The 14,851-nt window shown below is 47.1% G+C and overlaps 1 protein-coding gene across 2 annotated transcripts in view; it reads right to left on the bottom strand.

Moving 5' to 3' along the window:
- LOC137375628 (BTB/POZ domain-containing protein KCTD16-like) overlaps positions 1-14,851 on the bottom strand; it is a 295,931-nt gene that overhangs the window by 49,774 nt on the left and 231,306 nt on the right. The window contains exon 5 of one of the 2 annotated variants that reach the window (XM_068043012.1): positions 5,254-5,265. The exons of the other annotated variant lie outside the window; for it this stretch is intronic. Coding sequence (XP_067899113.1) covers positions 5,254-5,265 — 12 coding nt within the window. The remainder of the gene's footprint in view (positions 1-5,253; positions 5,266-14,851) is intronic. 2 annotated transcript variants of the gene reach the window in all.

Below are 14,851 nucleotides of genomic sequence, written 5' to 3'. Positions count from 1 at the left end.
GAATTTATTGCCCATCCCTAACTGCCCTTGAGAAGATGGTGGTGAGCCGCTGCCTTAAACTGCTGCAGTCCATGTAGTGTAGGTACAGCCCAGTGCTGCTCGGAAGGGAGTGGCAGGATTTTGACCCAGTGACAGTGAAGGTATAGAGATGTAGTTGCAAATCAGGATGGTGTGTGACTTGGAAGGGACTTGCAGGTGATGGTGTTCCCATGCGTCTGCTGCCTTTATCTTTCTAAGTGGTCACGGTCGCGGGTTTGGAAGGTGTTGTTGAAGTGGTGGAGGGAGAAGAATGTTTAAAGTGCTGGAAGGGGTGCTGATCAAGTGGGTTGCTTTGTCCTGGATGGTGTCGAGCTTCTTGAGTGTTGTCGGAGCTGCACTCATCCAGGCAAGTGGAGAGCATTCCATCACAATCCTGATTTGTGCCTTGAAGCTAGAAGACAAGCTGTGGGGAGTAATGAGATGAGTTACTTGCTGCAACATTCCCAGCTTCTGACCTGCTCTTGTAGCAAGTATTTATATGGCTGGTTCAGTTAAGTTTCTGGTCAATGGTAACCCCCAGGATGTTGTTGGTGGGGATTCAGCATTGATAATGCTAGTGAATGTCAAGGGGAGATGGTTGGATTCTCTCTTGTTAGAGATGGTCATTGCCTGGCATTTGAGTGGCGCAAATGTTATTTGTCACTCATCAGCCCAAGCCTGAATGTTATCCAGGTCTTCCTGCATGCGGGCACAGACTGCCTCATTATATGAGGGGTTGCGAATGGTACTGAACACTGTGCAATCATCTCTGCTTCCGACCTTATGTTGGAGGGAAGGTCATTGATGAAGCAGCTGAAGATGGTTGAGTTTAGGACACTACCCTGAAGAACTCCTGCACTGATGTCCTGGGGCTGAGATAATCGGGTCCAACAACCACAACCATCTTCCTTTGTGCTAGGTATGCATTTGACCAGTGGAGTGTTTTCCCCTTGATTCCCATTGACTTAATCTTTGCTAGTGCCCTTGGTGCCACACTTGGTCAAATGCTGCCTTGATGTCAAGGACAGTCGCTCTCATCTCAGGAATTCAGCTCATTTGTCCATGTTTGGACCAAGGCTGTAATGAGATCTGGAGCTGAGTCACCCTGGGAGAACCCAAACTGAGCATCGGTGAGCAGGTTATTGCTGTTTAAGTGCAGTTTAATAGCAATGTCGATTACATCTTCCATCACTTTGTGATGATTGAGAGTAAAATGATGGAATGATAATTGGCTAGATTGGATTTGTCTTGCTTTTTGTGGACAGGACATACCTGAGCAATTTTCCACATTGTCCAGTAGCTTCCAGTATTGTAGCTGCACTGAAACAGTTTGGCTAAGGGCACGGCCAGTTTTGGAGCACAAGTCTACAGTACTACAGTCAGGATGTTGTCAGGATCCATAACCTTTGCTGCATCCAGTGCCTTCTGCTTTTTCAGGATATCATGTGGAATGAATCAAATTGACTAAAGACTGGCATCTGTGATGCTGGGAAGCTCAGGAGGAGGCCCAAGTGGATCATCCAGTCAGCACTTCAGGCTGAAGCTGGTTGCAAATGCTTCTGCCCTGTCTTTTGCACTGACGTGCTGGATTCCGCCATCATTAAGGATGGGACTTTTTGGGGCTTATTCCTCCAGTTAGTTAATTGTCCACCACCATCCATGACTGGATGTGGCAGGACTGTAGAGCGTTGATGTGATCTGTTGGTTGAGGGAACACTTTTTTTTATTTCCAAAATATACTTTATTCATAAAAATCTGTAAAAATTACATTGCCAAACAGTTTCAAACAGCACCAAAAAATACAAACATTGCAAGGGAGATCAGTTTCCTTCAATACAATCATGAGTTGCCTCACAACCCTTCCATTTTATTTGTCATGCCATTAACATTTTTACATTTTACAGCAAATGAAAATTTTCCGATACAGTTCGAGGGGTTTCCCATGGATCCAGCCCCTCCGTTCAGCTTGGTGGGGGGACCTTACACTGCGGTCTTTCCCCATTGAGCCTTTGCTGCGGCTGCCCCAAGCTTTAGTGCGTCCCTCAGCACGTAGTCCTGGACCTTGGAATGTGCCAGTCTGCAACATTCGGTGGTGGACAACTCTTTGCGCTGGAAGACCAGCAAGTTTCAGGCAGACCAAAGGGCGTCTTTCACCGAATTGATAGTCCTCCAGTAGCAGTTGATGTTTGTCTCGGTGTGCGTCCCTGAGAACAGCCCGTAGGGCACAGACTCCTCTGTTACAGAGCTGCTTGGGATGAACCTTGACAAAAACCACTACATCTCTTTCCACACCTGCTTTGCAAAGACACATTCCAGGAGGAGGTGGGCAACCGTCTCTTCCCCACCACTGCCACCGCGGGGGCATTGGGTGGAGGGGGCGAGACTTCGGGCGTGCAGAAAGGATCTGACGGGGAGGGCCCTTCTCACCACCAGCCAAGCTACATCTTGGTGCTTGTTTGAAAGTTCTGGTGGTGAGGCATTCCGCCAAATGACTTTGGCGGTCTGCTCGGGGGACCATCCGACAGGATCCCCCATCTCCTTTTCCCGTAAGGCCCTGAGGACATTCCGTGCAGACCACTGCCTGATGGATCAGTATTCAAAGGTGCTTTCCCGCAGAAACTGCTCCACGAAGGATAGGTGGTACGGCACGGTCCAACTGCATGGAGCGTTCCGCGGCAATGTGACCAGGCCCATCCTTTGCAACACTGGGGACAGACAGAACCTCAGCATGTAGTGACACTTGGAGTTTGCATACTGGAGGTCTACACACAGCTTGATGCAGCTGCACACGAAGGTGGTCATCAGGATGAGGGCCACGTTGGGTACATTTTTCCCGCCCTTATCCAGAGATTTGAACATCGTGTCCCTCCGGACCCGGTCCATTTTAGATCCCCAGCTGAAGCGGAAAATGGCTCGGGTGACCGCCACAGCACAGGAGTGGGGTATGGGCCAGACCTGCGCCACATACAGCAACAACGTGAGCGCCTCGCACCTGATGACCAGGTTCTTACCCACAATGGAGAGAGATCGCTGCCCCCACATGCTCAACTTTTGTTGTACCTTGGCTACTCGCTCCTCCCAGGTTTTGGTGCACGCCCCGGCCCTTCCAAACCATATCCCCAGCACCTTCAGGTAGTCTGACCTGACGGTGAAGGGGACAAAGGATCGGTCAGCCCAGTTCCCAAAGAACATGGCCTCGCTCTTGCCGTGGTTAACTTTGGCTCCCGAGGCCAGTTCGAACTTGTCGCAGATCCTCATCAGTCTGCGCACAGACAGCAGATCTGAACAGAAGACGGCGACGTCATCCATGTACAGGGAGGTTTTAACCTGAGTGCCTCCGCTGCCTGGGATTGTCACCCCTCTTATGCTCGCATCCTTCCTAATAGACTCAGCAAAGGGTTCAATACAGCAAACAAACAAGACCGGGGAGAGAGAACAGCCCTGTCTGACTCCAGATTGGATCGGGAAACTTTCCGATTCCAACCCATTGATTGAGACTGCGCTACTGATGTTTGTGTAGAGCAGTTTGATCCAATTGCAGATTCCCTCCCCAAACCCCATTTTGAAGAGCACTTCCATCATGTAGGTGTGCGATATCCTGTCAAAAGCCTTCTCCTGGTCCAGGCTGATGAGGCAGGCATCCACCCTCCTGTCCCGTACGTAGGCGACCATATCCCTGAGACTATCAGAGATCTTCCTGCTGGGTACAGTACAGGTCTGATCGGGGTGAATCACCAACTCCAGAGCAGACTTGACTCGACTGGCTATGACTTCGGACAGAATCTTGTAGTCAACATTAAGCAGTGAGATGGGCCGCCAATTTCTGATTTCTGCCCTCTCCCCCTTCCGCTTGTAAATGAGGGTGATGATGCCTTTCCTCATGGATTCTGACATGCTGCCGGCCAGGAGCATACTCTCGTATACTTCCAGCAGGTCCGGGCTGACCCAGTCCCACAGGGCTGAGTACAACTCGACCGGTAAGCCGTCGCTTCCGGGAGTTTTACTCGTCTCAAAAGACTTGACGGCCTTTGTCAGCTCATCCAGAGTTAGCGGCTTGTCCAGAATCTCTCCCTCCTGCCGTCACCTAAGACCTCTGCGATAGATGACAGGAAGGACTGGGAGGCTCTGCTGTCTGTGGGCTTCGCGTCATACAGCCCAGCATAAAAGGATTTGCTGATCCTTAGAATGTCGGACTGCAAAGACGTTACCGAGCCATCCTCTTCCTTCAGGCTGCTGATAACAGAGCCCTCTCTGTGTACCTTTTGGAAGAAGTAACGCGAGCACGTCTCCTCCTGCTCGATGGAGCGGACTCTGGACCGGAAGATGATCTTGGTGGCCTCCGTGGCAAAGAGCGAGGCCTGCTGGCTCTTCACCTCTTGGAGGTCCTCCTTGACCTCGACCCCCATCGACTGCAGCCGGAGCAGATTTTGCATACTTTTCTGGAGTCAGCACATTTCCATCTGTCTCTCTCTTGCCCTCTGAACACCTTTGTGGATGAAGAACCTTTTGATGTTCTCCTTGATCGCTTCCCACCAGTGAACTGGAGACTCAAAGAGGGGTTTCACAGTCCTCCAACCTTTGTAATCCCTTTTGAGTTCCTCAACGTTCTCTGGGGTCAGCAGTGTTGCATTGAGCTTCCACGTCCCTCTGCCAACCTGCTGGTCGTCCTGTAAGTGACAGTCGGCCAGTAAGAGGCAGTGGTCGGAGAAGAACACCGGCTTGACGTCGGTGGATCCGACCGTGACAGCACGGGACACAAACAGGAAGTCAATCCTGGAACGGGTAGACCCGTCCGATCTTGACCATGTGTATCTGCGCTGCGCTCCGTCTGCAGGTTTGCTGAAGACGTCGTGCAGTTTGGCATCTTTAACTGTTTTTATTAGGAATCTGGACGTAGCGCCCAGTTTGCTGTCGTCACTGCCGGATCGTCCAGCCGCATCGATGATGCAGTTGAAGTCACCGCCTAGGATGACCGGCCGGGACGTCGCCAGCAGCAGTGGGAGCTGCTGGAAGACGGTCAGCCGCTCACTGCGTCATACCGGGGCGTACACGTTGATCAACCGGAGCAGGGCGTTGTTGTACATTACGTCTGCTACGAGGAGGCGACCGCCCACCACCTCCTTAACTTCGGAGATGGTGAAGTTACCTCCCCGCAGCAGAATACCCAGGCCGGAGGAATGGCAATCATTGCCCCCCGACCAGATCGATGGCCCGTGGGACCACCATCGCGACCACTGCCTGTCGGTGCTGAGGTGTGGTATTCCACACTCCTGCAGAAACAGTAGGTCGGCTTTGACCTTGGCGAGGTAATCCAAGGTTGAAACACATCGCGTAGTGGATTTAATGCTACGCACATTAATGGAAGCAATTCTTACACCCATTTTTTTAAAGTTAGTTGTTGCTTCCAATACCATTTGTCCTTGCTAGTCCCAGTCCTTCGGAATGTTCCTGCATACCCATAGTGTGCGCAAGCTGTTTCACGTTGGTTAGGCTCAGAAACCCCTCCTGGTTTTTCATGCAGGGTTTGTTCCGCTGGGGTGACATCGGGGGGTTCTTATAGGTAGCAAGGATTGGGTTGTCCTCTACTGCTTCCCTCTGTTCCTCCTCGAAAACATCTCTGCTCCCGGCTTCCCGGAGCTGAGGTGCGCCAGACGTGTCTTTGCTCTCGGTGTCCCGGAGCTGGGATGCGCTGGCCGTGTCGTTACGTGTGGCGCTTTGGGGTTGGGGCACGCCGGGCCCATCACAGCTTCCCGTGCCCAGGGGCTGGGATGCTTTATCTTCCATCTCCTTGGAGTTCTGCCGCCTCTTTTGAAGGGGCTGCCGTTGCAGCATTTCCCCGTCCAGTGAAGAGGAGCTGTTGTAGTCTGTCTCAGACGGTAGCCTCCTCTTGCCACTGGTTTGGCTGGTGGCCTGTTCCGCTTTTGGAGGTCTTTTCTTTGTGGTTTTCCTCTGGACCACTTGCCACTGACCTGTTTGTCCATCTGCTGCCTCCTCCTCCATTGATTCTGTCTGTGGAGGAGGGGTTTCCGGGCGCAGGGTAGGTGCTGGGTCACTGGTTTCAGCTGCCTCCCCTTCCTTCTCCTTCTCAGGTTGAAGTTTCTCACTGTGGAGAAGGTTGCTTGTCTCCTTTCGAACATCGGACGCCTTCGGCGAACCTTCTCCCGGCCTTTCCTTGGACCTTGCCGCCTGATCATAACTGAGGCAGCGTTTGGGGCAGGTTTTGTAGAGATGGCCGGAACACTTAGCTCTATCTACAGCATGCTGGTAGTCCTGTGGTGTAGTTTCACCAGGTTGGCATCCAACTTTTAGGTATGCCTGATGCTGCTTCTGGCATGCCCTCCTACACTCTTTATTGAATCAGAGGTGATTCCCCTGGCTTGATGGTAATAGTAGAATGAGGGACATGTCGGGCCATGAGATCACAAACTGTGGTTGAATAGAATCTTGCTGCTTCTGATGATGGTCAACAGCACCTCATGGATGCCCAGTTTTGAGTTGCTAGATCTGTTATGAGTCTATCCCATTTAGCACTGTGGTAGTGCTACACAACACATTGGACTGTACCTTCAGTGTGAAGATGGGAATTCATTTCCACAAGAACTGTGCGGTGGTTACTCCGACCAATATTTTCAAGAACAGAAGCATCTGCGACAGGTAGATTGGTGAGGACGAGGTCAAGTAGATTTTTCCCTCTTGGTTCTCTCACCACCTGCTGCAGGCCTAGTCTGGCAGATATGTCCTCAGGACATGGCCAGCTCGTTCATTAATGGTGCTACATAGCCACTCTTGGACATTGAAGTCCCCACCCAGAGGAGGGCTTTGCAGGGTCAACTGGGCAGGGTGTGCATTTGTCATTTCCAAAGGTTGATGCTGTATGGTCCATCCAGTTTTATTCTTTTCAAGAGAAACAGAAAGTGCTGGAAATACTCAGCAGTCTGGCAGCAACACAGACCACAGATGCTGCCAAACCTACTGAGCATTTCCAGCACTGTTTATATTTCAGTTTTCCAGCATCTGCAGTATTTTGCTTTTATTTTTATTATTTTCAACTTTTCTGTAGTGGTTTTGATACAACTGACTGGCTTGCTAGGCCAGTTCAGAGGGCAGTTAAGAGTCAACAACATTGTTGTGTGTCTGGAGTCACATGTAGGCCAGACCAGGTAAGGACAAGATATTTCTTCAAGGGCTCAAACTACCATGAAGCATCCTATGTGCCTGATTATCATCACTGATGTTAAAGAGGAAGAGCAATAGTAATGTCACATCATAGTGCAGTATAGTAGTGTACCATTATAAGGTATTACTGCAAAGTATCATGTAATATATTAAAGCTTCACAGTATTAAAAGTAACATAATATGAAGTTCTGCAGCAATTTATTGCAATGATGCATTTTTTTCCAAATGCATGGCAAGTAAAGCTTTGTAATATATTAAAGACCTCGAGAGAAGGAGTGGGAGAGAAAATGAACAAGACAGAGTGAGCAGTGGAGGAATTAAAATCATTCATTGATGAATGCAGCCTTAATGTTCATTTGGGTCAATAAATTTACAAAGACATTGCTGAGTGATGAATAAGCAGATTTAATCTACAGGGCTTTTCTTAAGAACTTGCTGTTATTTGGTAATATACTAAATTTATCAACAATGCTTTCTGAATAAGATAACCCATCACATTTGTACGACAAAATGCCATAACATTACATTTAAATTAATCACTCTATAAATAAGGAGAGATAATCTTCTAAACACTTAGTCACAGTACCATTAGTCTTAATGCTTTTTGAATCGTCCAAGAAATCAAGCATCTTGGGTTTTTATTTAAATGCAGATAAATAATAAAAGGTAATAGCAAAACACAATACAAGAAAGTAAAGCTCAGGCAATTCAACCCGACACATTTATCATTATGGTAAAAGGTTCTGCAAAGTTTTTATCCCTGCCTTCCCTGCAGACCTACTTCAACAGTACCAATTGGTTCAGCATCTCTTTGGAAGAGGAATGGCAAACTTGAAATAATGACTGGAATGTAACACCTCCCTGGAACATGGGGCGGTGGGGGGAGCATAAAATCATGTGGCAAGCAGGGTAGTGCCGTTTCCATTGCCTACCCATCCTTGCTGTATTTTACCAGCGGCAGGGTGGGTAGCACTACCTGCCCGCCCAGGCCAATTGAGGTCCTTAAACGGCCAATTGATTGCCACTTAACGGCCTCCTCCCACCATCCCTGGTATTTTACCAGTGGTGGACGGGCACTTCAGCACCTGAGGAGGCTGCCTGTTATTACCTGGCGGCCTCCTTGCAGACTAGGGGCAGGGGCCCTCCTGATCAGGCACCCTGTGCCCCATGGAAGCCCCCCACAGCAGCACCCACTAAAACAAACCCCCCTGCCCTAGACTCTGACCATTCCCTCGCCAGGCCGAGCTGATTGTTGTCCCCAGCAAGGCCAGACCCCAACTTATCTTTTTGGAGGCCAGTGTCCATCATCCTCTTCTTGTTAGGTGCACTCTCAGCGATGGCCACCGTTCCCAGTGGCATTGCTGGGACTGAAGAGGTGCCAGCCCTCTGAATGGCTGGGACATCCTGCCTCAGAGAGATGGAAGCCCTGACTGAAGCCAATTAAGGGCCTGGGCCAAGTAAAATAGTAATGTGGTTTCCAGGCCCAGCAGAGGCAGGCTCTCCTCTGGCTTTTCAGCCAGTGGGTGGGGCCACTGACTCACCATTAAATTCTGGCCAATCAATCAGATTCTGCAGACAGTACACTTGACATCAACAGCATACAGTAAAAATAAATTAGTGGTTGCATAACACCATGATGCTAGTGAAATACACATTGCGGGCAATTTTGACATCGTGCGATAGTGTGAAACAGGTTATAGTGAATTGGCAAACTGTTCTACATCTCTCCCGATTTTTATTTCCACTGACTTTGGTACATTTCCATTACTTATGCAAACAGGATCTAATATCTGTTTCAGGTGTGGGCCCTGGGCTCCTAACATTTTGCCTGTACTTATATGGCATGTTGCACACTTCCAGCTCATAACAAGCGTGCATTTCCTGACCACTATATTGGAGGCTTAGGGGGTTGTTTAACATTATTGCAAGGGGGTGTTCTTATTTCCACTTTCAATAGGGGAAAAAAGGAGCAGTAGCAGCACGTTCAGCAGCCAGTATTAGCAGCAGCTGTGCCAATTAGAAGACAATAGGTGAGGGGTGCTCCTAAGAGACCCTTAACATTTTTTTCCACTTGCTCCTTCCAGTCTGCTGCAAGAGACATCACCCGCATCTTCCAGTCTGCAATGCATGGCTGGATTAAGCAATGTCAGGCCTTGAACTGCCAATCGCAGCAGTGATACATAGTGTTACTACCACCAGAAAAGCCTGGTGGACAGAAGAGGATGAGGCAGGTATTAATTTTATTTTTTGATAGTTTCCTTGTGAGTCCCTTTTGGCCCAGGCTTCATTTCCTCTTCCTGGATAGTGATTGATTCCGGATGCCCACCACAGACCATTGGGCAGGATTTTTAAAGGCTGATGGGAGCGGGACCAGAGGCAGGTGGGCCCGGAACCTCTTGCCACAGGTCAGTGTGCTGGTTTGTTGCACTACCCCGCCTGCAAGCCATTTTCCAGAAGACTGGTTTGGGGGCAGAACGGCTGCCTGCCTGCAAGTGGTAGGTAGACAACTGAGGTAATTAAGGGGACTATTAAGGCCCCTCTCCCACACCAACTGGAATTTTCCAGTCAATTTTCAGACCTCACATTGTGGCCAAAAAACAGCCAGTGAAAGGAGGCAGCATCCCAGTGGGAGACCAGGGGGCCAGACAGATTTAAGCCCACCTTCCCAACAATCCCTCACCTACCTAGTGCTTATGGCAAATGATCGCCACACCTGCGCCCATCGTCCACCCTGTGGAGGGGTTGCCCCTCCACAATGGCAGTCTGGCAGCTGTGGACATTTTTATTTTTAGGAATTTTCAAAGTGCTGAGAAGGTGCCTCTATCTTCAGGCGCCCTCCCGCTCCTTTCCCTGCAGTGACAGCCTGCTGCTCCCTCAGTGCTGATCCACCATCGGGAGCCTGCCTACCGTCTTTAATTGGACAGCAAGTGCGCCCTCTAGGTGTTTATTGGCCTTGCTACAAAAATGGTGTTGGGTGACTGTTTCCAACATGGTGCGGGCATGGGATGCGGAAGTTGTCCCAATGTTGGGTTTCCAACCCCAAAATGAAAATCCAGCCCATTATCCCAGGTCCCTGGAGGCAGCTCCCTGCCACACAAAGTCCTGCTCCCGCTCGCCATATAATTTCTGCCACATTCAGGCAGGATTCCTGTCTTCTATGTGGTAATGAACGTGGTAATAAGGCCCTGGCCATACACTGGTGCAATGATGGGAAATTTCCAGCTGCTCCGGCACCCGCACACCATACCCATGCCCCAACTTAAAGGGCTATCCATTTTGGAATAGAATTGCCTAACCTATGGTGAGGAAACAAGACTGAACATATAGCAAGAATGGCAGCTGGAAACCACATTGGCATCTAGTTTCATTTGAAGAAAATACTTTAGCACAATCCCTGGCATAAAGCAACAAGAATTATGCAGCGTCTGAGTAAGGAAGCTCAAGTGAATCTCGTAAGGATGCACAAGCTGCTGATTTCACATTACTCTCGTATTATCCCCATTGATGTATATGATGGAAGGAATAAATGAGCAAAGAAACCTCTAAATGACCCGTTTACAGAATGTTTTTAAACTGTGCTCATTAGCTGATAGTTGTGCTTCTTTTAAACCAGGACAGCAGGTAATTACTTCATGTATCAAGAGATAATGAGGAATCTACTTCACCGAGCTAACAATTTCACTCAGTTTCAGTTACTTTGCTGCACCAAAACTCTAGAGTCCTTCAGCATTTTACGTAAAATGGTGCTGCTAACGGCCAAATTCACAGTTATGTCCCAAACTCAATCTCCCTATTATACAACTTCACTGATATTTAAATGTTACCTTTTCATAGATGCAATTTCATGAAAATTATTTTCAGTCTGAAGAATCAAATGAACTTTTAAAAAGCCAATAAAATTCAGATTGGCCTTCTAAGTGTTGTAATATATATTGTTACGGCAGGAATAAAAACAATGAGGTCCAATTTCTTTGCATATTCAATGTATGTTAAGAAGAAATATTGTTGTTATACTTTTCATTCCACATGTCTATTTAGTATTAGAATTTTCCAGATACTATGGCTTCAGTATTGGAACGTGACACCCATTGGAGCCTCCTCTCTTTTAGAATTCCCACATAAGTAAATGCGAATGATGAAAATTCTTGAAGAATTGTCAAATTTAACATCCTGTCCCTGAAAATAAGAAAAATGGCTTTGCAAGAAAAGATTGTGCACAATTCCCTAGAAGGACAGACTACAAGAGGAGGGACATGAAGAGGAGGAGGAGGTAAAGCACATCCAGGGAACTTAGCTAAAGCTGTAGGGGACAAAAATTTGGCAGGCTGGCACGCATAAAAGGATTGTGCTGATGGACAAAGATCAGAAATGGTTTCCCTTTTTTTTGTGGCTCATACCCTGAGGAGAACTTTATGTGAGCCTAACAGAAAAAGACAAGACCTCAGTATGTCCCAAAGCACTTTACAGCCACTTTAGAAGCATAGTCACTGCTGTAATGTAGAAAATGTGGCAGCCAATTTGTTGCTAGGGAGGTTCCCTGAGACGTTAAGATGCCAGATTAACAGCATTTTTTTCACCATTCTTGTTAATTTCAAGCACTGAATCAGATATAAAATGGGCCAGTAGCGCTTCAGAGAACTGTTTACAGCACACTGCAGATGCAAAATGCCCACCTAAAATGGCACTCGTAGAATCCATAGAAAACGCAATGGAAATAGGTACCAGTGGAGCTAACGACTTCTGTTTTAACCCCTAGTTGCTGCCAGCTGTTAAATCAATTCCTGCGGAAAGTAGGAGGCTTTGGTCTATTACAACGGCTGTTCATGAGTGTGGAAATATTGTTACATTTTGCAGCACAAAAGTGAGTGCAGGTTTCACATTTCTACCTTCTATAGCATGAAAAATGAAAAGTACCCAACCAGCTGGCTGTTTGCACTCCTGTCCCAATAGGGAAATAGGTTTAATAATTCAGCTGTTACTTTCTTTTAAAAGCCAAAAATGAACATTTTGTGAATCTGAGCTTGCAGCTGGTGTTATTTGTGATAAAAGAACTGCTGGTAATAGTTTCAGACTTGAGCTGGCAAATTGGAAAATGTAATCGGCCTAGCTCCAGATTGGCACCATCTCAATCATATTTCTGGATCCTCAGAGCTAGTGAAAATTCATTTATTACAGATATAGTAAGTAAACTCTTAGTTTGTAATATTAGCTGGGCACATGATTTGTCTTCATTGTTGTGCCACCCAACTATGTTCGGTAGCACCTGAAAAGGTTGCACGATCATGATGCATTGTTAACCAGCACCCAGTGATTGTAATGCATGCAACATGCCAACTTCATGCTGCCTGCTAATTTCAATGATTTCAATGTCCCGCCAGTGCTAACCATCCTGTTGACTGGCTGGATGCATCAGTAGGGGGCCAATGTCATGAGTGTCTGGCACCATTTAAAGCTAGCCAGCACTGCTTAAGCTAGCCTGCACCTCTTAAAGGGGGAGGTGCATCGTTGCTGAAACAGGTGCAGGAAGTGACTTGGACCTGGGAAACCTTGAAGAATGGCACAACACAGGAGAGAGTGGGCTCCAAGGTTTTCAGACACTGCACTGGAGGTCTTGGTGGAGTAAGCACGAGAGATGTCCTGCATCCACAGTAGGCCAGGAGGCCCTCCAGACAGAAGGGAGTTGGAGCCAATAACCGTGAAGATACCCAAGAAGTACAAACTTGCCAGGCAGTGGAGGAAAAGCAAGAAGACAGTGATAACGAAGTACCATCACTTGATTGTACACTCACAGCCACCAGTTCAGATACATAAACTGCAACAACAGCAACTTAGATTTACATAGCGTCTTTAATGTAATGAAACATTCCAAAGTGCTTTACAAGAGCATTATAAAACAAAGTATTACACTGAGCCACAAAAGGAGATATTAGGTCAGATGACCAAAAGCTTGGTCAAAGAGGTACTTTTAAGGAGCGTCTTAAAGAGAGAAAAGTGAGGTGGAGAGGCAGAGAGGTGTAGGGAGGGTATTCTAGAGCTTAAGGCCTAGGCGGTTGAAGATGTGTCCAGCAAATCAATCAGAAAGCTCCAACGTGATTCTTTGGACAAGCAGAGAGGACTGTCTGAAAGCTTTTATTTTAATAAATGAACGTAATTGGAAAGTCTCAATCTGGATGTTAGCAGGCAGAAGTTCATAGCACATAGCTGAACTCTTGGCATTAACTGGAAGCTTCTTGGTGACAATGGCCAGACATTTGGGAATTTACCTCAGACAGACTTTATGGATAGGCCATTTAGAAAATAGAAATGTCTCAGTGCTAGAATAATACACTGAGCCACATAAAGAGATAATAGAACAGATAATCAAAAGCTTGGTCAAAGAGGTAGGTTTTAAGGATTGTCTTAAATGAGGAGAGGGAGTTAGCAAGGTGGAGAGGTTTAGAGAGGGAATTCCAGAGCTTAGCACCTGGGCAGCTGAATGTATGGGCGCCAATGGAGTAGAATTTTAAATTTGCAGCACTGGTGGGCCAGGAGCCAATGAAGCTGAGTGAGCACAGGGGTAATGGGTGAATGGGACTTGTGTGAGAGCTTCTGAGATAACCTTTCACATATCTGCACCAGCACTAAGACCGCCTATTTCTACCTCATAACATCACTCAACTCCGCCCCTGCCTCAGCTCATATGCTGCTGAAATCCTCATCCATGCTTTTACCATTAGACTTGACTATTCCAATGTGCTCCTGACCAGCCCCTCATCGTCCACCTTTCATAAACTTAAACTCACACTATCCTGATTAGGAAATAAATCATCATTCCTTCATCATTGCTGGGTCAAAATCCTGGAACTCCCTCCCTAACAGCAGTGTGGGAGTACCTCCATCAGATGGATGGCAGTGGTTCAAAAAGTAGGCTCACCACCACCTTCTCAAGAGCAATTAGGGTTGGGCAATCTATGCTGGCCAGCGACACATCACATGAATGAATTAAAAACAAAACTTTGCTACCTATGGAGCATCTTGGGACATTTTCTACATTAAAGGTACTGTATAAATGGGAGTGGTAGTTGTTGTATAGTATAAAGGCAGCTGACCACCTCCAGGCGCGTATCCATTGTCTCTCGAGATAAGGAGGTCCAAAAGAATAAAGGCAGAGTTGTAGATGAGCTCAAGCACAAACTGAGAACTAAATTCAAAAATTGTAAATCTTTATACTCTACTCTTTAAATTCAATATATTCACTGCAGTTGTGAATGTGTCATCTTGGCTCAGTTGAAAGCATTGGGTCAGAAGATTATGGCTTTGAGTACCACAACAGCATTTGAACAGCCACCCCTATTCAGTACTGAGGTAATACTCTTTTTAAAAGGTAACACCCCTCAGTTGAAAGTTAAACTGAGACACCATCTGCCTGTTTAACTGAACATTAAAAGATCCTAATAGATTTAAGGGGAGTATCTCCTTCAACGAATAGCACCAAAAACAGGTTGACTGGTCATTTATCCCATTGCTGTTTGTGAAACATTGCTCGTACAAAATGGGTGCTGCCTTCGTCAACAAAACAATAACTGCACTTCAAAAATATAATCAATTGTGTGAAATTTCAACGTAAGGTACTGCATAAGGCCAAGGATTCTAAATATATTGTTTTTCTAAATCAGA

The sequence above is a fragment of the Heterodontus francisci genome, chromosome 12 (genome assembly GCF_036365525.1).
Source record: "Heterodontus francisci isolate sHetFra1 chromosome 12, sHetFra1.hap1, whole genome shotgun sequence".
Lineage (NCBI taxonomy): Eukaryota > Metazoa > Chordata > Chondrichthyes > Heterodontiformes > Heterodontidae > Heterodontus > Heterodontus francisci.
Note: the sequence above shows the minus strand (reverse complement) of the source record. Positions and strands in the feature narration are given on the sequence as shown.